This window comes from Mirounga leonina, unplaced genomic scaffold, assembly GCF_011800145.1.
Source record: "Mirounga leonina isolate KUSES-001 unplaced genomic scaffold, KU_Mleo_1.0 Mir_176, whole genome shotgun sequence".
In the NCBI taxonomy this organism is placed as follows: domain Eukaryota; kingdom Metazoa; phylum Chordata; class Mammalia; order Carnivora; family Phocidae; genus Mirounga; species Mirounga leonina.
In genome coordinates this window covers 17842107-17869100 of record NW_023270454.1, presented here as the reverse complement: position 1 = coordinate 17869100, position 26994 = coordinate 17842107, and the positions used below count along the sequence as shown (strand labels likewise).

The following is a 26994-nucleotide window of genomic DNA, read 5'->3' as shown; positions in this document are numbered from 1 at the left end:
ACTCACCTCCCACCTTACTCAGAACTTATCAACCTTCTGTTCCCAAAGTTGGCAAATGGAATAGAACACCTGGAAACAATATAGGTACTGATAGGAAGCATACAGTAACATTTAACAAGACACAGGAATGCTTTTAGCAGGGGGACACAGTGAAGAGTTTCAAACACTTCAGAGTCTTCAGTAATTGTAGGCAGGATGGAGCAATTCTTCCTAATCCATCCAGTGATCTGGAACAGGGCATTCCTGGTGCTTTGTGTGGTGAAGACGATTTCTTCTTCTTCTCCTCCTCCTCTTCCTCTTCCTCCTCCTCCTCCTCCTTCTTCTGTAGGCTGGGTTTTTGTCTTTTTTTTTTTTTAACCCCAGTTTTATTGTGATATAATTGACATATAACATTGTATTTGTTTAAGGTGTACAACCTAATGATTTGCTCTGTGTATATATTGCAAAATGATTGTGAGGGCTTCTTTTTTAATTTAAAAAAATTTTAACTAAAAAAAATTTTTTTTTAAGTAGGCTCCACGCCCAATGACCTTGAGATTAAGAGTCGCATGCTCTACCGACTGAGCCAGCCAGATGCCCCTGGGAGGACATCTTAATACCCAAAATGCATAAGTAAGATTTGTTTACTAAGCTGAGTACTACCAGGATTGAATTTTCTACAGATTAACTTACCTCAACATATGAAATTGGAAATATTCCTATTTTGTCTGCCAGCATTCCTTCGGCCCAGTTTTCATCCACTCTACGGATCACAGTCAGAACATCATCCTGAAGAAAGAGCAAACATTAGTCTACTTGATCCCACGTTAAGCTCGTCATTTAATTTTCCTTTTCAATAAAGGGGCCACCCAAGTTTTAAGAGTACATGAATTAAAATGCTATAACATGTCTTTAGTACATGAATCCAATGTTGTCACAAACTAAGTGGCCATTATCAATCAAACAGTTGGTCCTTTCAGACAGTTGTAAAACTATGTACTCCCTCTATACAGGGGCTCGCTGCTTTTTACAACTTCAAATGCTACCCATCCCAGGCTCTTGAGCTTCTGTTTTAGATTGATTCTCAGGCTCTTCTCATGTTCTCTCTGATAATATACCAAATGCCCATTTAAATGCATATCCTACTGCTTTTCTTTTTAAAAAAAAACAGTATTGTGTTTATCTACTTAAAGTTCTAAAGCGTTTTATCAATTCAGTAGATATACTCCTGTGTGCTTTCAGCAGAGAAATTTATGTATAAAATAAGGAAATAATGATGTTTCATTTTGTTATTCATAATTCAGTAAATTAAAATCCCTGAGTGGCACACACATCCTGTAAAGTGGCTTAGAATTACATTTAGGCTCTAAATATGAAAATGATAACACACAGAACATCAACCAAAATTATCTTTCATATAAGAACAGCCTATGCACAAAATTATTTTTTTATGACTTTAAGAAAACTGCTTCCAGGTATTTTTAAAAGCACAGTGAAATACTAAAACTATTTTATCTTTTTACAAAAGGAAATACAAGCCATATTCCTGTGTATCCAGGTCCGAAGGAAGAGTTGACAAACAGAAAATCTCATTCTAAATTTACCTTTGCAAATGGAAGGCAATCTTTGTCTGCTTCCTTGTCTTTCACTTCAAAGTCATAAAGTGCTTTGCACTGAGGTGGGGGCTGAGGTAACGGTTTGATAATCTGCACAAAATTTGTGGGGAAAAAGCCATGGATCCCGTTGACTTCCCCATGATACCAATTTTCATCCACTTGTCGCCGCAAAATGATGATGTCACCTTTGCTGAATTTAAGGTCTCCAGGCTCTTTCCCTTCGTAGTTGTACAACGCTTTGGCACAAGGTAACTGAGGTATACCCTTAAGGAAAAAGATGAGTTTTTAATTAAAGGATGGTCCAAAAATGTCTGAAAATTTAACTGTATTATAATTTTTAGTCAAAATCAACTCGACATAGCATGCAGGTCTCTGGAGTTTAGTGGGTGGGAAAATGAAACCCCTCCGGGAGGAAGTGATGACACATGAGCCAAGTCTTCAAGGAAACACAGGAGTTAGCCAGGCAAAGCTGGAGTGGAAGAATAAAAGAGAAAAGTGAGGCATTCAAAGCAGAGGGGACAGCACCAGCAAAGACACGAGCATGCTGTGCAAAGGGACTGGAGTTTTATAAAGAATGCAGTGTTCATGGAGAGGAATTATGGAATATAAAGTGTAGAAGTAGGCAAAAGCTAACTCATGGAGGGTCTTGAATAACATGTAAAGAGGTTCAACTGCTATGTCCATCAGGCAATGACAAGCCCTCACAGGTTTGAAATACAGATGGCCATGGTAAGAAGCAAGTGTCAGGCATGAGAGTAGAAAATGGACAGAATGGGGTCAGGCTGACAGCTATGTGCAAAGCACAGGCCTAAACTACTTGAAAAATTTTTTACAGCCTAATCTTTCTAATGAAGTAAATAGGAAGCCCTACTCATAGTACTGCCCTCTCCCTGGGCTCTTCCATCTCCCCAAGCCCCCCAAAAAATGGATCGAAGTTTTATACCCCAGAGGCAACAGAAATTCATAATATAGTTTTTAAAAATTACTTTGGGGGTGCCTGGGTGGCTCAGTCATTAAGCATCTGCCTTCGGCTCAGGTCATGATCCCAGGGTCCTGGGATCGAGTCCCGCATCGGGCTCCCCGCTCTGCGGGAAGCCTGCTTCTCCCTCTCCCACTGCCCCTGCTTGTGTTCCTTCTCTCGCTGTCTCTCTCTCTGTCAAATTAAAAAAAAAATTACTTTGGTTTCTAGTCAGAGATTTAGAGTCTGGCCTACTCCTAAGCCAAACTTTTTTTGTTAAATATTTTTGTTTGGCTTAAGAGGAATAGCCAATTCTTGGCTCTCAAAATGCTATTGGCAGTCATCTTGTGTTGGCTTGATCCATGTGATGTTGTGTTTGGTTAATGAGGGCTGCTCGAGAGGCCAATATCCCGAGGAGGCAGGAGCTGAGCCTTCCAGAAGTTCTGACAACCCTCATGTGCCCTCTGACTTTTGGACCCTGCCTTAAGATCTTGCCTATGAAGGCATGACTCCTGTTATCCGGCCATGACCTAATCTTATAAACAATTCTGCTGTGCCCTTTGGTTTCTGCAGAAGGGAAATGTCCATCAGGAACTCTGGTGCCTCACAATCCTGTGAACTTTAGTTATATCCCCTTCAGTGTCCAACTCTGTGGAATGATTCTAATTTTTGTCTACTCTCACAGAGATGCCTCACTGCACACTCTACTTTATTACCTATTTCTGGAAGTCTGGTTATCATAATATAACAATATTTCCCAAGATAGGTTTGAGGAAATAACAGTAAATAAACACAGAAACAAATATCACTATGAAAGAGGGCAAGAGTGATCGAGCCAGAGACAGAGAACTGACAAGTACTATAATAAACCAACTCTTGGAACATAGCTGATGGGACCATGATCAGGGAGTTTCAGGTAAGGGTTGGAAATACAGACTCCAGAAGCCAGAATGCCTGGGTTTGAATCCCAGCTCAGCCACTTACTAGCTGTGTGACCTTGAGAAAGCTAACCTCTCTGTGCCTCAATTTCTTTGTCTGGCTTGTTGTGAGGATTTAGTGAGTTAATGTATGTAAACCACTACAAAAGGCCCAGCAGTTAGGAAGTGCTACATGCGTGAACTATTATCATCATCATCACTGCCCAGTATGAAAAGCCTTGCTCACCAGTGAAACACAGCACCTGAAAATGTATTCGTCTCTATGCAGCTGGATGCTTTTCCTTTTGGATGAATTCACATAGCAATTACATTTTTAATACATATTCACTGTATAGCAATGCAAAGAATGTTCCTCCTAGGAAGTATTGGGATTTCGAAATGTGCATTTCTGAAGCACACATTTGTTTTCTAAGTGAAATCCATTCATCTTCTGGTTCAACAGAAGAAATTACAAATTCACTGACATGCACGGTTTAATAGGGGATGGCATTTTAGATGTGGCTGTAGTTCATCTTGACAGGGCTAATGTAAGGCATTGGAAGCCTGCATGAATTAATTGAAAATCCTATTACAAACTCGGTGACAAATAACTCTATTCACCATTATGGCCTGTTCTCTCGATTTTTCCCCCCACCTCAATTAGCTCTGTTTGGCCCACTCTGTCCAAATCCATGCCAGCCAAATCCATGCACTAAGATACACATTTAGCACTCTTAGAAACCACTCTGAACTGCTCCTTGAAGAGATCTGTAAAATTCCCCAAAAAACACAGTATGGTTCTTTTGTGACATGCTTATGTGGGAACTGAAGGAATTTATTTCTTCACAGATCACTTCCACACACCAGTGGCCCAATGAACTTATTAACTTTTCCAGCAAAGCAAATCTGTTAAATATTCCTAAAATCATCACACATTCTTAATACAATGAATGGCAAGGATAAAACTTAAAACAGTGATATACATTATGGTTAGCCTAGTCACATCTCTGAGACTGCAACCTAAAATTATTAATTCACACTGATTTGCTAAATCTTGACTGCTAAGGCTATTTCAATGATCAATAACCACAGAGAAAGAATCATAAAGCTTATGGCAATCTAATCCACGAGCAGACATTTGTGCATCTGGCTGTGTTTTTCTATGGTGTTCTTTTTCAATTAAATTCTAAGAGGCTAAAAAGCCAGTTTGTGTCAAGTTTCTCAAATGAAGGTTTCCCACATTAAATAAAATGAATTCTACTCTGATTTCAAATCAAGCAAAGTTCAGTGATCTTTTAAAGGCTTATTCCCACACAGACTGCAGATGATTAAGGATAAATGGTCAAACGACTTGGAAGAGCCATAAAAGAATGCATTTTCCTTTTGCAACATCTGAAGGATAAAGCCAAAACAATTGGTTTGATAGCCTTGGACTTCTTTTGTGGGTAAAATACATCCGGGGCCCACGGAGGCACTGCCTTCTCATTCATCTCCTTAGAAAGGTCTGGGAGTCATGTCATCGCCTGGGCCCTTTGCCCTCCGTGCCTTCGGCAGGCTTTCCAAACTGCTGCCTTTCTTCTGTACCCTCTCATCAGGCCAAGGCCCCTGAGGATCCGCAGAGCTTACATTTCACTTGGCTACACATGAAAAGGAGGCTTAAAAGGAGAGAAAGCCAGAGAGAAACTGACTCTGCAGTCTAACCTTGGGTTTGCAGCTGTCATTCATGCTGCCACCTTTATCAAAAACCTTGGCAATTTAGACAGGTGAGCTATTATAACAATTCTTAATCTGAAATACATTTCAACAAATAGGGACTACTTTGCTCATATAAAAAGGAATAAATATGACAGTTGGCCAGTTTTACTCTTCAAGTAATTTTGCTTCTACATTATGTATACAGATATTTAAATGACATTAAAATCCTTATGAGACCTGCACACAAATATTTTTGATTAAACACTCTACACTCCATTTTTGTATCATCAAGTGTATTCCAATATATCTGGCAAAGTACTACTTGATGATGTAGCTGAGATTCTGACGGGTAAATAAAACATTCACTGCCAATTTATTTTATAGACTCTAAATGCCAATGCCCAGATATACATGCAAGACAGCCTCCTTAAATTCAAATCTCTTCATGCATTTCTTACTGCTCCATAAAGTAAAAAAGATTCAATGACCTACTAAAAAGAGTATCTGGAAGATACTCTTGCCGTAGGAACAGCACCACAGTGTGTACAATTTAATAATTTAGTTATATCTAAATGGGCACAAACTATGGCTGATTTCTACTTGACTTTCAAAAACTTTCCAGAAGAACTGAAGCACAATGAAATTACAATAATAGGAAGTACTACACACAGAGTAATAAGTAGCAAAATGGGTTCAGAAAAGGATTTTTTAAAATGTCCTTTGTAGGGGTGCCTGGGTGGCTCAGTCAATTAAGCATCTGCCTTCAGTTCAGATCATGATCTCAGGGTCCTGGGATGGAGCCCTGCATTGGGGTTCCTGCTCAGCAGGGAGCCTGCTTCTCCCTCTCCCCACCTGCTCATGCTTTCTCTCGATATCTCTCTCTCTCTCTTTCTCAAATGAATAAATATTTTTATAAGTAAATAAACAAACTGTCCTTTGTACAACAAAATACATGTTGGCTTTTCCCTACAAAGTGAAAATCTATCAGAATGTACCAACAGTATTTCATAATAATACTGATTTTTTAATAGTTAATAAGTCTTAAGTATTACTCTCAAGATGTCTAGGTTGGATTATTACTCAAATATTATTGGACCATCACTTGAAATATTTCAATTTCAATATAGCAAACATCCAGTATTACAAGTTATTTTTCCAAAGCAGTAGAGACTGAGAATCCCATAATCCCATGATAGCCCATCTTTTTATTCGTTCTTTCCTTTAAAATTTATTTGTGAAGAGCACTGTACTGGGGCATTTTATCTGGTGATCACTTTCTTAAGCTACTATCTGCTATCGACCCCAAGTTTGTCACATAAAATCTTCTCATCAGACTAACTGTAATCATATCTACCAGCACTTCGAGGATGGCAGTTGTGAATAAACAAAAATGAAGAAATACATGTTTTCTTCATTCACTTTTCTTGTCTTTTTTCCTTATTTTACTGTTTCACTGTCCTCTTGCATGCTCATTTTCTCCAGCTTTCTCCTTAAGTAGACTCTTTGCAGGCTGCCTGTCCTTCTCCTCTACTCCTGACGTGGTTCCGGTTCCAACCTGCCTCAGAAAGTGGGCTGACTGAGGCCGGTTTTGTGCCCTGTGCATCCAGCTCCTGCTTACACTCCATACACTCTTATCTGCTCCTTCTCCTCACCCTCGGCTCCTACAACCCAACCCATAAGCCCTTACGGAGTTTCTATCCTGACTCATGACTAAACGGCAATCAGCCAGTTATAGCTTTCAGCCTTGTTGTTTTAATAATATTAATGGTTTAGGGGAAGGATGGACGGAGAAAAAAACCAACCAAACAAAAACGCAAGGTTAAAAGGAGAGGAGACAAAGTAGCAGCTTTCCCTGGGCAGTATTCTCACTGTTACTTAAACAAGTGATAATACATAATCATTTATTTAATCAATACTTAATCAAATGTAAATACAGAATGAAATAAGTTGAGGTCAAAAGATTATGTTCAAACACCCAGAGAGAAAATAAAGAGCAGAGTTTTCCAAACTTAAGAAAAAAATGATAGAGGAGGCTCTTAATTTTTTTTCTAGGAACTGCAGTATAGAGAATAGATAAATACAACCCCATGGGGTGGAATCAGGGCCACCGTGGTTCCCCTCTCCTACTTGCCAGGAGTGCCCACGGGGGCACTCAAAAGCACAGTTTGAAAAGCACTGTTACAGGGAGAGAAGTGGACTAAGGCACATGGCTTAGGAAATATCTAGATTTAGGGGATTAAAAAAAAAACCCTAAGAATTTGAGAGGTAGGAAGAGAACAAGCAGAATACAACCACAGTAGTAAGAATAATTCCTGCAACATGATCTTATTCATGTCACCTGTGTCTTTAAAATCTGGAAACAATTCCCAATTATCTCTTCAATCAAATTGGTGTCCTAAACCATGGGCTTTACGGGCCCCCCCTTTGCAATGACTGTTCCACTTCATGTTTTCCACTGTCAGCAAGTAAACCAGTCTGCGGTTGTCACCTCCAACCTCCAACAGGCCATCCCCTCTGGCTACTGTCTGAACATCTGTGTCCCCCCAGATGTCACTGTTGAAATCCTAACCATCAAAGGTGATGGTGTTAGAAGGTGGGGCCCCTGAGAGGTGCTTAGGTTTTATGGGTGGAGCCCTCATGAATGGGATTAGTGCATTTATAAAAGAGAGCTCCCAGAGCTCCCTAGCCACTCTGTCCTGTGAGGCTACAGTGAGAAGGCTCCAGCCATGACCCAGGAAGAGGGCCTTCACCAGAATGCAACCATGCTGGCTCCTTGATCTTGGACTTCCAGCCTCCAGAACTGTGAGAAATAATTTCTGTTGTTTATAAGCTTCCCAGTCTGTGACATTTTATTATAGCAGCCCAAATGGACTAAGATACTCCTTCAACAAGTCTTCAAAAGCAGCCCATCTCTCTGTCCACCTTCCTACATGGAGAGTCCCCAGCACTTACACACATACATCTTGACAGAGCTACAGTTGATAATTACACTGCATTTATTTCACTTCTATTTTTATCGTATCTAGCATGACTGCTTCTGTTGTTTGAAATCAGATGTAAATAAGGCCAGATCAGAGATACATTCCAGTGCAGGTCAACAGGACAGATTCTGTTTCCCAGATGTAGGGGCCACTTGTTCTTAAGGACCCAGTGCAGGCACTGCCTCCTTGGGGAAGAGTCTCCTAATCTTCCCTCCCCCAAATCTGGAGAAAGTACTGTTCTTGTGCTCCTCCAGCATGTCTTACTCATCCTGTTACTATGGCTTTCATCTCACTCAGTTTACAACCTGTTTCCCCTACCAGACTGTAACCTCCTGGAGATCTGGGACGATGTGTTGCCCATCTTTAGATCATGAGCACCTACAACCTCAGCGTCTGCAAATAAATTCTTGGTGGATAAATAAATTTAAAAAATGAATTTATCTCTAGGCTGAGGTCTATGATATGGATGGGTAAGTGTAAAAAATACCGTATCTAAAGGAAAAGCAACTTAAAAGACAATTCTGTGGATAGTCAGGCTCACCAGCTTAAATGTATTGCACAACATATGCACTCACATATTTCCGTGCCTCTGGTACTCCTCATGAATGGCAGACCGTGAGCCCATCCTTGTGAAACTGTCTTCAGTGCCTCCTATGGAACACAGCGTATGGTGGGCGCTTGACACTGAGACATGGGAGGAGCAGGAATACTGAGGAAAGAATTTCATTCCCTGTTTCTGAAGGCTGCTGGGAAACCTGGGGCACACGAAGGTGCCACAGAAAAACCTGGGGGAATGTGAACGAGTCTAACTGGTGTCCACTTCAATGTGCCCTGGAAACATGACTAAAAACATGATCCATTCTGGAAATGGGCAGTTGAGTTTGTACTAAGCAAAATGCTGGCATCTGAAAAATGTGAAACAAATTACATAGCAAACCACAGCAAACAAATATTTTCCTTTCAAACTCATCTGGTGGTTATGAGGAAATAGTCACGTAGTTGATATATAGCTTTTTTTCTTGGCTGGCCTTAAAAAGGGAGTATCCAACTGACAGACAAATCATTAAAGAAAACAAATCTTACTGAATTTCTCTAAGGGAAGACAGCTATTGAGAATGCAGTCACGGAAATAAAATGCAGGAAATTTATGTCACTCATTGCCCTGAATATTAGTTTTCTGTTTCATCACGTTTAATAATTACAATATATTTTTGCAAAGAGGAGGAAAAGTTATTGGGAAAATTCTCTGCAGTAACTTGAGCTATCATCTTGGGGACTCATGGCAAGATGAGGGATGTTTCCTGGTAAAAGGTCAAGTTTCTGTCTATTTGAAAAACAGTTTGATTCCTGGCATGAATCTGCCCCTGTCCTTTCCTAAACCTCCCACCTGCCTGTGGGGGCGTGGGACTAGATGGAGAAGAATGACCGTGTATCAGAACTCTGCATGGCCCTTGCCTAATCCTTACAGAAACCCAGAAAGGTAGGGAGAGTCAAAAATACAGAGGCAGAGGGGTGTGTGGGAGCAGGTTTTTAATATTAAATAGAAAGGTCAGGTAAGGCCTCAATCTAATTCAACGGCCTGGTTTTAGATTTTTTTTTTGTCCAGTGTTTTCATTAATATCCCTGAGAGAGATGCTCATAAAATTTAGACATGACATTATATATGAAAGATAGTTCATAGTTTCAGAGTTAAAATAACATCGAGATAAAAACCCACACATATATGGGCAATTAGACAAAAGTGCCAAGGCAATTCAATTTAAGAAAAGAAAGTCTTTTTAACAGATGGTTCTTGGATAATTAAAAGCCCATATGGGGAAAAAATGAGTCTTGACTCCTACCTCACATCACACACACAAATTAATTTGAGATGAATCCCAAAACCAAACGTACAAGTTAAAACTAAGTTTTCCAGAAGAAAGCACAGATTATCTTAGTGATTAGGTAGGTTAAAAAAAAAATTAACCATAAAAATTTATTAATTGGACTTCATCAAAATCAAAAAATTCTGCCCATCAAACGACAATTAAAAAAAATAAAAATGCAAGCCACACAAAGGAAATAATATTTGCAATACATATAACTGACAAAGGATTTTAATCTGCAAATATAAAGAACTTCTATAAATCAACAACAAACAATGCAATTTAAAAACAAACAAGATTTGAAGATATAATTCTTTTTTTTTTTTTAAGATTTTATTTATTTATTTGACAGAGAGAGACACAGCGAGAGAAGGAACACAAGCAGGGGGAGTGGGGGAGGGAGAAGCAGGCTTCCTGCGGAGCGGGGAGCCTGATACTGGGCTGGATCCCAGGACCCTGGGATCATGACCTGAGCCGAAGGCAGAGGCTTAACAACTGAGCCACCCAGGCGCCCCTGAAGATATAATTCAAAAAGGAAGCTATTACATAGCCATGTAAAGGTATTTAACGTCATTAGTCATCAGAGAAATGCAAAATAAAACCACAATGAGATATTCTTTCATAACCATTAAAATGATTAAAATTAAAAACACTGACAACAGGTTGCCTAGGTGGCTGAGTTGGTTGAGCATGAGACTCTTGGTTTTGGCTCAGGTCATGATCCCATGGGTTGTGGGATTGAGCCCTGTGTCGGGCTTTGAGCTCAGCACCGAGTCTGCTTGGGATTCTCTCTCAACTTTCCTCTTGCCCCTCCTTCCACTCACTCACTCACTCTCTCCCAAATAAATAAATCTTAAAAAAAAAAAAAAAGAAAAAGACTGACAACAGAAAATGTTGTCAAAGATACAGAGCAAATAGAACTCTGGGGCACCTGGGTGGCTCAGTTGGTTAAGCAGCTGCCTTCGGCTCAGGTCATGATCCCAGGGGTCCTGGGATCGAGCCCCACGTCAGGCTCCTTGCTCAGCAGGGAGCCTGCTTCTCCCTCTCCCTCTGCCTGCCTCTCTGCCTACTTGTGCTCTCTATCTCTGTCAAATAAATAAATAAAATCTTAAAAAAAAAAAGAACTCAGATACCCTGGTAGTGGAAGACTAAAAATGGTACAACCACTTTGGAAAACTGACAATTTCTTATCAAGTTATTCATACACCTACTCTATGACCTAACAATTCTAATCCTAGGTATTACCCAAGAAATGAAGACATATGTCCACACAAAGACGATAACAGAAACTCTCAATGCAGCACTCTTCATAATACCAAAAACTGAAAACCAAATGTCCATCAACAAGAGAATAATGAAATCCTTAGTTATAAAAAAAATTACTGATACACGAGTGAAAAAAAATCAAAATTAATACTATATAATTACACTTTATATGACTTCCAGAATAAGTAAAACCAACCTACTGTAATAGAAATCAAAACAGTAGTGGTCTATAGGGGTTGGGGAATGAATGGAAGGGTGCGTGATGAAAATTTCTGAGATTAGAGATAGATTCATATTTTGAATGGGATGTTGATTATCTAGGTATACAAATGTGTCAAAACATATTAAACTGTACACTTAAGAACTGCAATTCACATATGTAAATTTTATCTCAATATTAAAATATATAAAAAATAAACCAGTAGCAGCACTTAGAAAAAAATGAGAAATAACCACATATAACAAATATGTGACCATGTATGCACATGGAGGAAAAGACACAAAAGTATCACAGTGAATAACAACTTACGGCAATCAAGAAAATGGCAAAACAAGAAATCTGAAGTCCAGAGGTATGGAGATTAGTGCCTAGAAAGATGGCAACTTTTCGAAAAGGAAATTCATCACCAATGTACAGAGTATGTGTATATAATGTAGGGTCTCTGCTATAATCTGACCCAGCACTTTGTACCAGTCAGTGCTCACTAGATGTCCAGGTTACATTCTGAATCCCATAAACAAAGTGAACAGAGAGCTGCATCATGTTCCGTGGGGAGTGGCATAGAAGATAAAAGTGTTGGAAAATATGAAGGAAAAGCTGCAGAAAGTGAGATGTATCAGTGGGTCAGTATTAAAGTAAGTATTCAAATACAACGAAATGGTGTTACATAAGAAAAGTAAGTGGGCTTCATATTCACTAAAGAAAAAAATAAAGGCTTAAATTGATGCATGCATTATTTAAGTTGGATAAAAGAATTTCCTGACAGTGAGGGCTGTTAAATATTGCAATGGATTATGGTATCTCTTTCACTGGAGACTTCAAGATAGGACAGTCTCACAAGTTTTGTTCTGCCCAAAGGCAAACGAGCAAAGATTATGACACGTGATCTCTAGTAATGCTATGATTTCTTTGGCAATCAGACCATTTGAAAAAATAATTTAATTCTTGATGATTTTGCCATTTGTTTCTTTTTTAGGAGTGGAATCTCAAGAATAAAGAAAATACTAAGGTATGGGAGAGTGAGCTGGGAGGGGACATTTGGGAAAACAAAATGAGAATATGAATTAGCTTGTAGAAATCCAATCAAGCCAGCCTCAAACTCCAAAATCTATCACAACCTGTTGCAATATTATTAACAAAAGTAGAGGCAAGCTCAGCTGTGGTCAGGCACACCAGGTCACTTTTATCTCATTATTTTTGTTTATGTCAAAAAGTAAGACATAGGGGCACCTGGGTGGCTCAGTCGTTAAGCGCCTGCCTTTGGCTCAGGTCATGATCCTAAGGTCCTGGGACTGAGCCCCACATCGGGCTCCTTGCTCAGCGGGAAACCTGCTTCTCCCTCTCCCGCTCCCCCTGCTTGTGTTCCTGCTCTCGCTCTCTGTCAAATAAATAAATAAAATCTTAAAAAAAAAAAAAGTAAGACATAATATTACTGTGTATTACTGTTACTACTCTCCATAGGAGTGTTCTGCCAGTTAATTAATATGAAGTTTACATAGTGAAGACTGAGTAATTACTGCAGGATAATATCCTCTTACTTTGAAATAAATCTATTACAAGGATATAAAACCAATCCTGTGAAACCCATAGGGTAGAATCAAGATCTTTAAAACATAATTAAGTCTTCATTAAAAGAAAAAAAACCCTATCTATGCATATGCTTTGGAATTTTGGGTTTCAAAAAATTTTAAAGTATTAACTGAATATAGAGACAATCTTATAGTTCTGTCAACAAAGCTCTTTTACCTTTGATTAAGTTTGTTATAAAATGATACTTTAAAAATACCTGTAAATATTCTGCAAAACTTAAATGAGGGTTACTAGAAAATGCAAATTGCTTTTCTTATGTAATTTCTTATCATAGGACTGCACAAGAAATACTACTGTGAAGTAAAAAATATTTGCAATGGATAATTTTACAAACATAATTATTTTAAAACAAGTAGTTTATTGAAGCTCCCCTCTAAAAACAATTTCAATTTAAGTATATTGATTACTAAAAATATGAAATAAGAGAAACTTAAGGGGAATGATTTACTAACTAATCCAACACAGAGAAGCCCAAATCCAACTCTTCTATTTCCCCTAAATAATTAAACAGTAGGATATGAATTGCAGATATTTTCAACCAAAATGAACCATTATATAAAAATGATATATTGTTTTTTATATTTCTAGGTGATTAAATATATAGGAAAGAATATAAAAATTAAGTGCAGACTCCATATGTGTGCATCCAAGACTACTTTCTTTTTTTTTTTTCCTTTTTTTTTTTTAAGATTTTATTTATTCATTCATGAGAGACAGAGAGACAGAGAGAGAGAGGCAGAGGGAGAAGCAGGCTCCCAAGGAGCAGGGAGCCCGATGCGGGACTCGATCCCAGGACCCTGAGATCATGACCTGAGCCGAAGGCAGACGCTTAACCATCTGAGCCACCCAGGCGCCCCCAAGACTACTTTCAATAAGCCTTTAATACATACTGCACAAAGAAGATAAAAGATCATTCAAGCTATATTTATAATAGAAAATTTGAGATAATGAGAAATTGATCATCTGAGATAGCCATTGGCAACAAATTAAATTACAGTTTTAAAATATCTACCAACATAGGGGCACCTGGGTGGCTCAGTTGGTTAAGCATCTGCCTTTGGCTCAGGTCATGATCCCGGGGTCATGGGATCAAGTTCCGCATCAGGCTCTCTGCTCAGCGGGGAGGCCTGCTTCTCCCTCTCCATCTGCCTGCCACACCCCCTGCTTGTGCTTTCTCGCTCTCAATCTCTCTCTCTTTGTCAAATAAATAAAATCTTAAAATAAAATACATCTACTAATATAAAATACTACACCTGTATGTTTTTTAAAAATTGTTTAACTAAATGTTTCTTTGGGTAAAGCAGCTAGTTCTTCATGTGCACCAGGATGGGAGTAACTTGAGGGCAGGATCTGGATAGCGTTCATCTCTGTATCCTGACAGCCCAACACATGGCACAGAATCAGCTCGTTGGATGACTGCTTTCTGGCGGCCTCTTACTTCATTCCATCTTACAGAAATCTGCCGGATTCATCTTCTTAAAATACAGCTTTTACCAAATCATCTGTCTGATCAACCTTTTTCCAATTCCATTTCTAGCAAATTTAGTTCAAACCCTTCTCCCTGGCACTTAAGATGCCCACAGTCTGACCCCAAACTATCTTCTCAAATACCTCACACTGCTCTCCAACAAGTATCCAGTATTCTAACCAAACTAGATTCCCTCTAGTTCCCTAAATATGATCCTTTTTTCACCCAACCTCTGGGACTTTTCTCTACCATTCCCCTCCACCCAAAAAGCCCCCTTCCCCAGACTGCATGTCCACTTGTGAGAAGTCCATCCAGCCTTCAAGACACAATTCAAACATCCTATTTCCCAAGTCCCTCCCTTATTGTCCAATATTGATATATATTTTCCTTTTCAGCCTCAGAAGGTTTTGTTTACAAAACCTTTGTTTGTTCTCTGTTGGCTTTATTGTACCTTTTATCACATATATTTGAGTACTTTACTAATAATGCTACAAGACTCAAAACACTTTGAGGGCAGGGATGGTCTCTCGTCCCTTCTCGGATCACCTGCAGGGCCTAATAACGTATTTTATAGATAGTAAACATATTTATTGAAATAAATTAGATCAGTCCCTCCCTCTAGGCAATTCTTCTTCTCATCAACTATGTAATTCTAAGAAAGAGGAGGAAGCTTCTCTGCTTCCTATCTTGCACCCTCTATTCAAGTTGGCAGTCTGTGTCTGGTGTTCTACTCCAAGGAATTCTGCTTAGAAAATTAGTAGAGTGGCCCACATGGTAACTGCCTGTATGTACCAGTCAAGCAGAAGGTCAGGGCACTGACATGCATGTCTACTTGTATTTTTGTTATTTTATCTGACCTAAGCAAAGAAATCAAAGAAAGAGACTTACATCAAGGCAGTATTTTACAAGGGTGGGCTAAACCCATGCTTTTAATTGCTTGAATGACCTCCTTTTCCACAGTCATACTGAAATAACAAAAAGTATTTAAAAAAAATAAAACCACAGCAGTTCTAGAAAATAGGGAAAGCAACCGTTAGCATACCAGAAAATTTTAGGAATTTTTAGAAGAATGAAAGCAAGTGGAATCAGAAAAATTTCAATGTCTGGATTAAAAAATATATGGGGCAGGGCTAAAGACCAAGATAGTAACCATCCTCTTGAAGTCAAGTACATATCCCAAAACATACAGAAAAAAGATAGAGGTGAAAGATAACCAAAAATTTAAGAGATATGAAAGATAGCTCTAAAAGTCTGATACCAGTCTAAAGTGAGAATCATGAAGAAAAAACACATTAAGGGGGAGGAGAATAATGAAAGAAATAACAGGAATGGAAGAAAAGTTTCATAAGCTAAAGACATCCAAGACCTGAGTTTAACAATCTCATCAAATACCAAGCAGGGTTAATAAGGAAAAAAAAATACCGTATTTCAACACATCTCATTACCTTGCAAAATTCAAAAGACAAGGAAAACAGTCTAAAAGATTTAGGGCAAAATAGTTTACCATTTCGGAACTAGAATCTGAATTCTTGGCAGCAATATTTGCTAAAAGGAAATGAAAGAGCAATGCCTTTGAATTTCTAAGGGAACATGATTTAGAAAAATTTAGCCAGCTAAGCTGTTAAATAAATATATGTGTGGACAAAAGAAAGATACTCTTGAACATACAAAGTCTCAGAAAGTTTATGCCCTGTGTAGTTAAAAAAAAAAAAAAAGTTCAGAGGCACCTGGATGGCACAGTTGGTTAGGCATCCAACTCTTAGTCTCAGCTCAGGTCATGATCTCAGGGTCGTACGCTCAGCATGGAGTCTGCTTGCAACTCTTTGCCCTCTCCCTCTGTCCCTTCCCCCTTGCTCTCTAAATAAATAAATAAATAAATAAATCTTAAAAAAAAAGTTCAAGGAGGTATCTCCCATCCTACCCCCCAAAAAACCACAGATGACTTGTAGAGAGAAGATACGTGATACAAGAAACACGGATGGCTAAACATGATCTAAAAGACATGAAGAAAATGGAAAAGAAATTTAAGGACTTAGAAGCTGGATTCATCCTACTTGCATTGAGGCAGGATCTGGTGATACAGGTTATGTTTCCTTTTTAATGGACCCAACCACAGTGCAGTGAATAATGTTTATATAATCACAATACCACAAACAATGTTTTTATGGCGTTTCAATTTACAGAATCAATCTCCAAACATAGAAAAGAAGAATTAAGTACAGACACATAATAGAATGTTATAAACTCTGATAATATAAAAAACAGACAAAAATCAAGAGTTAGGGAAGGAGAGATGGGAAGTAGATGGAAGTAATCTCAATTTTATCACTTGGTATCTGAAATTGATATTGTCAAAGGCTAAGAAATCAAGAAAAAGAAATTTATTCTTTGAGGCTGTACATGAAACCAGTAGGAGAACTAAACATGAGATAGCAGTATAAGCCCTTACCTCTGGAAGGCAAGATGAGGGCATGAGAGAAGGGACACTTCAATTTTTTATTTTAGACTCTTCCGTGTGGTTATGTATTTTCTATCATGAACAGGTATAACTTTAAAAATAAGTACATAAGAAAAAGGAATGTAGTGTGTAAAATTCTAATGTAGTCAACTGTAAATTTTAATTATCTTGTTTATTAAATATTCAGACATGTAAAGAAGATGGATACTATAAGAAATAGCCCTGTACCCACACCTAACTTGAGAAATAAAGCATTTTAAATGCAATCAAAGCCTCCTATATATTCTTAAGCAACCACAAGTCACCTTTAAATGAAAATGAAAAGAAAAGCTAGGTAGGCCCTAAATATACATCCCCTACTCCCACTCCCAGTTACTCCTATTACTGATTAGGATATTCAGTTGCACTAAATAATTGACTCTGTCACTTTAATGCAGTATCAATACAACATCAGTAAAATCCCCACTATCTCCTTTGTTATTCAAATTCCATCTCTTACAAAAATACAGACTTTTTGGTTTGCTGTGCTAATTTTCTTTATGGCTATAAAAAAGCAAATGGATAAAATATGACAAATTGTTTTTTTTTAAAAAAGACATAAATTGTCTCCACAATCATACTCCGCCCTTCTGTAAGACCTGGTGATTCAACTAATCAATGTGATTTCACCTTGAGAGTTTATGTCTAGGAGCTGTGCTCCTGACATGCTGTAGATCATGGAGCTTGGAGAGTTAAGCATGTTAGCTTTGGAGAAAATAAAAGCATAATACCTTCCTCCCTCAGCTCCAAAGGGGTTAGTTTACTAAACTTGTGAAATACATGGAAGTCACTTGACATGTCACCTTCAAAAATACCTATTTCTTATGCAAACTGAAGAAGTCAGCATATGATCCTAACTACCAGTTATCTTATCATTCATAAGCTGCTTTTAAGTGTATGGAAGGGGTATGAGTTGATAGTATATGAATTCTTAGAACCACAGTCAAAAAAACTTGATTAATCAGAGACAAGATTTTGAAATGTTTAAAATAAAGCCATTTCTCTCTTTCTCACAAAGTGTTTTAGAAACATAAGGGCAGCTCCCACCACCACCAATCTGACTTTAAGGATATAGCATTATACTTCCATTTTAATTTTCCCTAAGTGAGAGAAATGATGAACTAATGAATGGATTCATACTTGGTGCAAGCCCTATCCTGATTACAAATCAAAACAGGTGCTTTTCAAACTTTATTTTCAAGCTTATAAATGTGTTCCTGTTATATGCAATTCTGATTCAGTAGGTCTGGGTAGGGCTAGAGTCTGCATTTCTAACAGCTCCCAGGAGATAGCAATGGTGATGTTGCTGGTCCAGGAACCACACTTTGAGCAGCATGGGAATCAGGGATCAGTTACCTTCCCCATCTCCTTGCTTATTCTTCTTCCTCAGGTGCCCCAGGATTCAATCTTCTGACAGTTTCTCTCTTTTAAGTTTACTCCCAAGCTGATCTTATCTATTCCCTTCTTTTAAAACCATTTATGCCAGCCATGACCAACCCTGGCTGCATATTTGGATCAACTAAGGAGTTTTCTTCTTCTTTTAAAGTTATGTAAAGCCCCACCCCAAACCAATAAAACAAAAATTTCCAGGGTTGGGTCAGAAATACAGGTTTTTTTAAAAGCTCCTTCATGGTTCTCATATAAAGGGCTAAGACCTGTTGTCTACACACTGATGTCACTCAGACCTTATCTTAGCTACAACTTCTCCCCTGAGCTCCAAGTGCCTACTTCACATCTCCTGTTCAATATCTAGTAGATGTCTCCAAGTTGACTTGTCTAAAATAGACCTCTTGATTTCCACCTGCCCCCACCAAAACCTGATCCTCTACCACTTTTTCCTATCTTGGTAAATGGCCCCACCATTCAGGTAGCTGCTCTGGCCCAACCATTGAGCCTCACCATGATGCCTCTGTTTCCATTCTTTCATATTCTACAGCCAATTCATCAGTAATCCTTCTGGCTCTACCTTCAAAATATATTCTAAACCGGTACATTTCTTACAACTTCTATTTCTACAACCAACCTAAGCCAAAATAACACTACCTCTATATTGCCACTCTTGAACCCCTAGAATTTGATGTCTATACTCTCTTGTCTGTTAAGTTCCCAATGGCTTTCTCGTCTACTTACAATAAAATACAAACTCCTTCCCATGGCCTCCAGAGCTTTGCATCATTTAGCCCCTAGCTATCTTTAACCAACTTCTTTCCCTCTAACCTCCAACTCCTGCTAACCTCCAACTTCTAACCTTGTTGCTGTTCATGACCACTACAGGCTCTTTTCTGCCTCAGGATCTTTCTCTTTGTTTTTCCTTACACCTACAATATTCTTTACAGGCTTACTTCTGCACATTGCTCAGGTCTCTACTCCAATGTCACCTCAGAAAAGCCTTCCCTAACTGTCTCCAAATAGCCTCACACAACCAGCATCCATCATAATGTCCTCACCCTACTCTTTCTACCATGCTCATCTTCTTCATGGCATTTCTGAAGTTATACTAGTCTTTCCTTTGTTGGCTTGTTTATTGTCTCCTCCTCCCCACCCAAAAACATTAGAACATAAGCTCTAAAACACAGCTTATCTTGTTCAAGAGGATCGTAGTCCTATGTCCATCCCTAGCAAGTTGTAGGCACTCTAATGCCTGTTGGTTGTTATGAACAGAAAGTTTATGTCCTCTCCAAAATTCATACGTGGAAGCTATAATCTCCAATGTGATGGCATTTGGAGGCAATTGGGTTTAGATGAGGTCATAAGGGTAGAGTTCTCCTGGTAGGTTTGTGTTCTCAAAAGAGGAAACACCAGAGTTTCCTTTCCCTTCCTCTCTCCACATATGTGCACCAAGGAAAAGCCATGTGAGCACACAGGAACAAGGTGGCCATTTACAAGCCAGGAAGCAGGTGTTACCAAGAAACAAATATGTCAGAACCTTGACCTTGGACTTCTCAGCCTCCAAAATTATGAGAAATAAATGTCTGTTGTTTAAATGCCATAGTCTGTAAGTAACCTGACTGGTAAAATCAATAAATGAGTCAACAGAAAGTAACCTGGATGGAGGGCTCTGTGATGTGCCCCAAAGCTTTGTAACTGTCCATCCTTTGGGATGTCCAGTATTTTTAGTAATAATGTGAATGAAGGTATTTAGGCACGATTAATTTGCCAGTGACACAAAACTAGAAGGGAGAGCTAGCCAGCTAATATGATGGATGAGAGAAATATGATTTTTGAAAGATTTTCATCAATGAGAAATACAGACCAAGCAAAGCAAGTATTTCCTAGGATGAACATTCACTAGTGTATTTCATTGCTTAAAAACACTAGCACAGGTATAGGAAACTACAAAAGACTGCCTAACAGCAGATTGAATGAAAAAGACTCAAGGATTGGTGCTATCTACAAGTTCAATATAAGCCACAAGTAACATGGCTACATGGCTAGTGTCAAAATTCACTAGAACATTAGCCTGCATATGAGATGCAGAGAAAGAAATGGACCTTCCATGTCCTGACTGATCAACAATATCTACAGAATCTTGTTCAGTTCTGTGTATCCCAATTTAAGAGGAATATTAGTAACATGATCTTTAGAAAGGTGAATGGTTAGAAATCATGTTAGAGAACATTTGTCTAAAGGACTTAGAAGACTTGAAAAAAATCCTAGAAAGTGAAGATAGTAATAGTTGGTAGTTGCTCAACATCCTCAATGCGCCATCAGGCATTCACACAAGCGATACGTCTGTGTGGTAGGCTATCGTTATTAGTCCCATTTAATAGCTCTGGAAACCGAGGCCCAGCAAGGTTGTGTAACCTACTCAATGTTACACATTTAGTAGGTCCTGAGGTTTCATTCCAGAGCACATATTCATCAACTGGGCGTAGTCCTTAAACACTCAGAGTCTGATTAACATATGGAGCAATATTATTCTTTATAGTTCTAGAACCTAAAACTAGAATAACAGAGGGAAGTTGTGATGGGCCAAAATAATTTTCAATGTAAAGAAGTATTTTTTCTAATAATGAGCTCCTTCCTGGTCAATTGCAAGTATTCATGTGGAGGCTGGCTAACCCACTGTCAACATGCTGCCCAGAGAACAGCAAATTTGGGTGGGGGCTCAGAGGCCCCTTTTTCTTCTCAGCACTAATCAACAATATGTTTCCTTTTCTATCTAAATATAGCAAAGAACATGGAATGGTAATGTTTACAACTCTTGAAAGCAGTGTTAGCTAGTTACATTTGAAAGAACGATAAGCCATCTTTAAGTACAGCACTTGTGTGTAATTCAATTATTATAAAATAAGTAAGGGACGTTCTGTCATCCTTTGTCAACCCTGAACACAAGGTAGATGCAAGTATACTCACTTTTGCTTATCTCTTTGTCCTCCAATTTTAAATTCTTTAAAAAAACATAGATCTTTTCCTAAAGATTTCCTCAGCTTGTACCCTAAAAATCTTTACTTTATAAATACCCACTTGTGCCAAAGAAGACATTCTTCATCCTCTAATTAATAAGAGATTCATCTAAGTAAAGGACAACATTTACAAGAACAGAAACACAGAGAAGTTATAAAATTAAGCACCAAAAGATCCCCACACTGATTTTAATGAACACACAATCTGTATATGCAATGAAAGTTTATTAAATAAACAAGAAAGAACAATCATAATCCATTGTATATGTCTATATCACTAAAAGGATTAGTCTAGTATCTTTCACGTTAATAATTTTACAATGAGACATTTTAACTATGTGTTAATGGGGTTATCTACCATTTTAAAAATAAATACTCAAATGTTTTTAAATTGCTCTCTCTCTCTATATATGTATATATATATACATATATATATATATATATATATTTTTTTTTTTTTTTTAATGTAGGCTCTATGGCCAGGATGGAGCCCAAAGCGGGACTTGAACTGATGACCCTGAGATCAAGAGTCAAATGTTTAACCAAGTGAGCCACAGAGGCGCCCCTAAAATATCGCTATATTTTAAAGTTGCTTACATATATGTAAACAGATTTTCATGGAATTAAGGGGTTAAAAGAGAAAAGATCCTATATGTAGTTCATATATGCAGTTCCCTATATATTTGAATGGAAAACATCACATATGTGTAAGTATAATGTGAACACACATACAAATAGATAATCACTTACGAGGCTGATAGATAAAGGTGCTAAGGCCTTGATTTTCACAGACGACATCCTTGAGAGTTAAAAAAAAAAAATTAGAAATTATGAACCTAACCCTATTTTGAGGCATCAACTCAAAGGACGTTGGGGCTGAAAGGGACCTTAAAGATTATTTAGTCCAACCCCCACACATCAGGACAGGAAGGTGAACTGAACTGCCCAAAAGGCACACAGCTAGTAAGTAGCAAAACCAAGACCCTAAAACTTGACAAGATGTTACTTTAATGGCAAAAGAAACTTCGCAAATGTGATGAGGTTAAGAACCTTGAGATGGGCAGGTTATCCTCGATTATCTAGTTGGGCTAGAAGTAGTCATAAGGTCTTTAAAATCAGAAAACATTCCCAGCTGAGTTCAGAGTCAGAGGCAGATGTGACTATGAAAGAACACTGCTGGCTATGAACGCTGATGCAGAGAGATGCATCATTGCTGCCTATGAAGAGGGAGGAAGCCCACAAGCCAAGGGACATTGTGTGCCCTCTAGACAGTGGAAAAGGCAAGAAAACAGATCCTCTCCTAGAGCATCCAGAAAACAAAACAGCCTTGCCTTCACCTTGATTTCAGCCCAGTGAGACCTGTGTTAGACTTCTGACCTACAAAACTGTAAGATAATAAAGCTCTGTTGTTTTAAGTAACTAAATTTATGGTAATTTGTTACAGCCAAGATAAACTAATTCACTATGTGACTCTATATTCAACATTCCCATCCCTTGGCCAGTCCAACGTCCAAGGCCACATGGGACAGGCCGCACATCTCTCTTTGAGGAACTTCCCACACTCCTCAGGTTATACAAGGATAAGTTCAGTAGACTGGTACACTGCTTGACAACAGGAAAGAAAGCTGCTGAAAGCCCTATACAAAGACAATATTGCACGAACTTCAAGTCAGTTAAATTTCACTGTTTACTTGAGCTCATTCTTTGAACTACATTTGCTTCCAAGGGAAACAAAATGGACTTTGAATAAATTTTACAGTGTTCTACTTGAAACAGCTGGTTGGGACTTTTCAAAAGCATCTTGTCAGAATTATGTATTTTTTTTCCTAAGACATATTTCACCCACTAAGTCATACCCGCAGCCTCAGTAATCACGGTAGATTACAGTGTGAATGCAAATCCTTAGATTTCAATTCCGCAATAAGCTTCTTACAGGAAGGTGTGAATATATAAAATACCTTAAATTTAATGCAAAGGAAACCTGCATAAATCTTGGCCACATCCACTGAGGGGAGGGGCCAGCAGAATGAAAAGGAAAATTTGTAGTTCTAGTGCTGAACAACCAAAGCCAGACCATCTGCATAACAGCAAAGGCAAAAGAAGGAAATGCAGCAAAATGAGACCCAAGCCTTAACTGATTCTTTCCTTTCCAATTTCCAACTTAATGTGTCTCGATTTGGGAAGGGATTACCCATGAAGAATAAAGCAGTGTGGGAAAGAAAAAAAAAAAAAGGAGTTAAACTGAAAACCTGCAGATGAGAAAAATGTGCCCAAACCAGAAAGGCTAAAGGCTCGTGTTCCAAGTCCCGCTTGTATAAATACTGATCCTCCACCTCATTGAATTGTTGACATTACATAATTAGCCAGTTACAACAATAACACTACAGCTTAACACACTGCCACAACCAGAGGAATTTTAACTAGTCTAGTGAATTGCCCATCACCAGCTACATTTGTGCTAAGCTTCAAAGCAAAAACGGAAAAAGAAAAGAAATGAACACTTAGTATGCAGACTAACACAGAGTAAACAAGGGGAGTCTAGTCCATCCAGGATCTGGTCCCCAACACCCCATTTGTTTTTGTTTTTGTTTTTATTTAGTTGGTTCAGCCTTTCGTTGTTGCCTACTTAAGATTCAGTAAAAGCACCACATATATACTGTGATATAGGAAACAAATACTAATTTACATCATATTAGTGTATACATAAATCAAACTCAAGACACTTTTACTCTTCAACTTTATAAACTTTAACTCCCCCCACCAAAAAAAACACCCAAAAAACAAAAAAACCAACACCCACAACTTAAACCCAATACTTCCGGTTTTATTATTCAACTTTTTAAACTCTAACCTAAACAAACAAATACTTAAAAAAAAAATCTCAGGGGCACCTGGGTGGCTCAGTTGTTAAGCGTCTGCCTTCGGCTCAGGTCACGATCCCAGGGTTCTGGGATCGAGCCCCACGTCGGGCTCCCTGCTCCGCGGGAAGCCTGCTTCTCCCTCTCCCATTCCCCCTGCTTGTGTTCCCTCTCTCGCTGTGTCGCTCTCTGTCAAATAAATAAATAAAAATCTTAAAAAAAAAAAAAAATCTCAGATGTCTCGGGCACCTATTAGCATTCCCCTCACTAGCCAGAGGAAGAGTTTCACCTGCCAGTGACCCTTTCTTTTCTCTTTAATCATGTGTTCACGCTAGGGAATGAAGGGTGCTGTATTCTTTCTTAGTGAAGTAAATTAAATCTGAAATGTAGCCCAACCCAGGTACTCAGGAAAATCACATACAGTATTCTGAGCGTTCTTACACATACTGTACAGAAATGCTCAATCCTTCCATTGAAACGCCAAGTATTTCCTTACAATTATTTAAGACCACAGTGCTAGGAACTATTAAATCTGGAAGGAAGTTTAGAAATCATCTATTCCACTCCTTTTGTTTTATAGAAAAACAGAAGTGCAGTATCTTTTCTCCCCTGTTGCAATGAAACCACAAAACCTTGCTGGATGAGCATTCCTCAGTAGGTTCGTTCCTCCCACCACTGTTCCAGGGTAAGGGCAAAAAGAGAGAGGGCTGGGGCTCGTGTTTCATCCAGGGAGCCATATTGAAAATAATGACCTTTCCATGTAATTTATCATGTTCTTTCCTCCCTTATTTGGTTGGTACCTAATCTTCATGTCATTCCTCTCTCCATATGTCTCATATCCAAAATTCTTTTAGCAAACACTCACTTTGGAAAACCCTTTTAAGAGAAGACTCCTGAAGATTAATAAGATCATTTAGGTATCAAAGAAATGAAAATAATGGTGAAATCTGAGGCAGTCTGATGATTTTTGAGTGTGTAAAAGTCCCCCCAACACTCTTTTATCTATATCATGTGTGTAACTATCTACTACATTCATATAAATCTAAATCCTTTTCTTGTCCAATTTTTACTTTATTTTCCGTTGTATTTTATTGTGGTAAGAACTCTTTAATATGCAATCTACCCTCTTAGCACATTTTACAGGGTACATTACAGTATTGTTATCTGTAGGTATAATCTTATACAGCAGATCTCTTATTCATCTTGTGTAACTGAAACTTTCTATCCTCAAAATATAGTGTCTTGCCCACTCTGTCCTTTTGAAGCTGTTATTCTTTTTTGTTGTTGTTGTTAAGATTTTATTTATTTATTTGACAGATAGAGACACGGCAAGAGAGGGAACACAAGCAGGGAGAGTGGGAGAGGGAGAAGCAGGCTTCCCGCAGAGCAGGGAGCCCGATGTGGGGCTCAATCCCAGGATCCTGGGATCATGACCTGAGCTGAAGGCAGACGTTTAATGACTGAGCCACCCAGGCACCCTTTGAAGCTGTTACTCTTATCCTTTCATTCTCTTTTTTCTAAGACTGTGGTGCCAGAGAAGAGCAGAATGGAGACCAGCACGAGGCCACAACAGTTGAGACTTCCATCTTCTTCAGCCCTTGGAGCCAATAAAAATGAGGTTGTCTCCCAACTGGCCATTCCTACAAGTGGTCTCAGGGTCCTGAGTGAGTTCACCTCTCCCCTCAGGGCTTCACCAACCCTACTGCAAAAAGCCACTGCTGATGGCTGATGATAAACGAAAAATTAAGATGCATGGCCTGACAAAAAGAATGATCTCACATTTCTGTTCCTACCACTCTCTAAATCCCCTTACTCTGCTACATTTTTCTTTATGGTGTTTACAGTCTAATTCATATCTATCCATGCATATTTATATATGACCTATTAGGTATCTATTCTTTTTGCTGCTGCATCTCTTCTATTAAAGTGAGGAAAAGGACCATATTTGTTTTATTTACTGCTGTATCTTCAGTGCCTAAAAATGTACCTGGCATGAGTTAAGTGCTTATATAATTTTTGTTGACTGAATAAATGAAGTTTTTTGTTGCTTATGTGGGAGAATGGAGTAGACCATCTGAAATAGAGATTATTCTGGAAAATTCAAATATATGATTTTATAACTTTCAAGTTAGTTGTATCTTACTCCAACTCTATAAACAAAAAAAATATTACAACTGATTTGTTAGAAATAGCTGATTTTTATAACCAAATCATCAATGATTGTATAAAACACCATCATTTCCAAAAGAACATGACCAAAAAGATCATTCACTGAGCAGTGGCTTGTACACAAGGTTTAGTATAGAATGTATACATGTTTCAACACACATATAATCAAGAATGCCAAAATATTTTCTCTCTTCAAAGTATTCTTAATATCCAAATATTACCTAGAAAATTCAAAATTCCTCAAAGATATTATTATGGAGGCTCTGAGAGTATGGAAACTAACACAACATAAAAACTAACCTGTACAGGGGCGCCTGGGTGGCTCAGTCGGTTGAGCAACTGCCTTCAGCTCAGGTCATGATCCTGGAGTCCTGGGATCGAGTCCCGCATCGGGCTCCCTGCTCAGCGGGGAGTCTGCTTCTCCCTCTGACCCTTTCATGCTCTATCTCATTCTCTCTCTCAAATAAATAAATAAATAAATAAATAAATAAATAAATAAATAAATAAAT

The 26994-nt window shown here is 38.4% G+C and overlaps 1 protein-coding gene across 3 annotated transcripts in view; it reads right to left on the bottom strand.

Annotated features, from left to right (window-relative positions):
- The window catches only part of SH3RF1 (SH3 domain containing ring finger 1), a 178528-nt gene that overhangs the window by 64117 nt on the left and 87417 nt on the right, over positions 1-26994 (bottom strand). For all 3 annotated transcript variants that reach the window (XR_004682389.1, XM_035022728.1, XM_035022729.1), the window contains exons 3-4: positions 1584-1859; positions 673-768 (exon numbers count right to left, since the gene is read on the bottom strand). Coding sequence is in view for 2 of the 3 variants with exons in the window: in XM_035022728.1 (XP_034878619.1) it covers positions 673-768; positions 1584-1859 (372 nt within the window). In the remaining variant the exon portion in view is untranslated. The remainder of the gene's footprint in view (positions 1-672; positions 769-1583; positions 1860-26994) is intronic.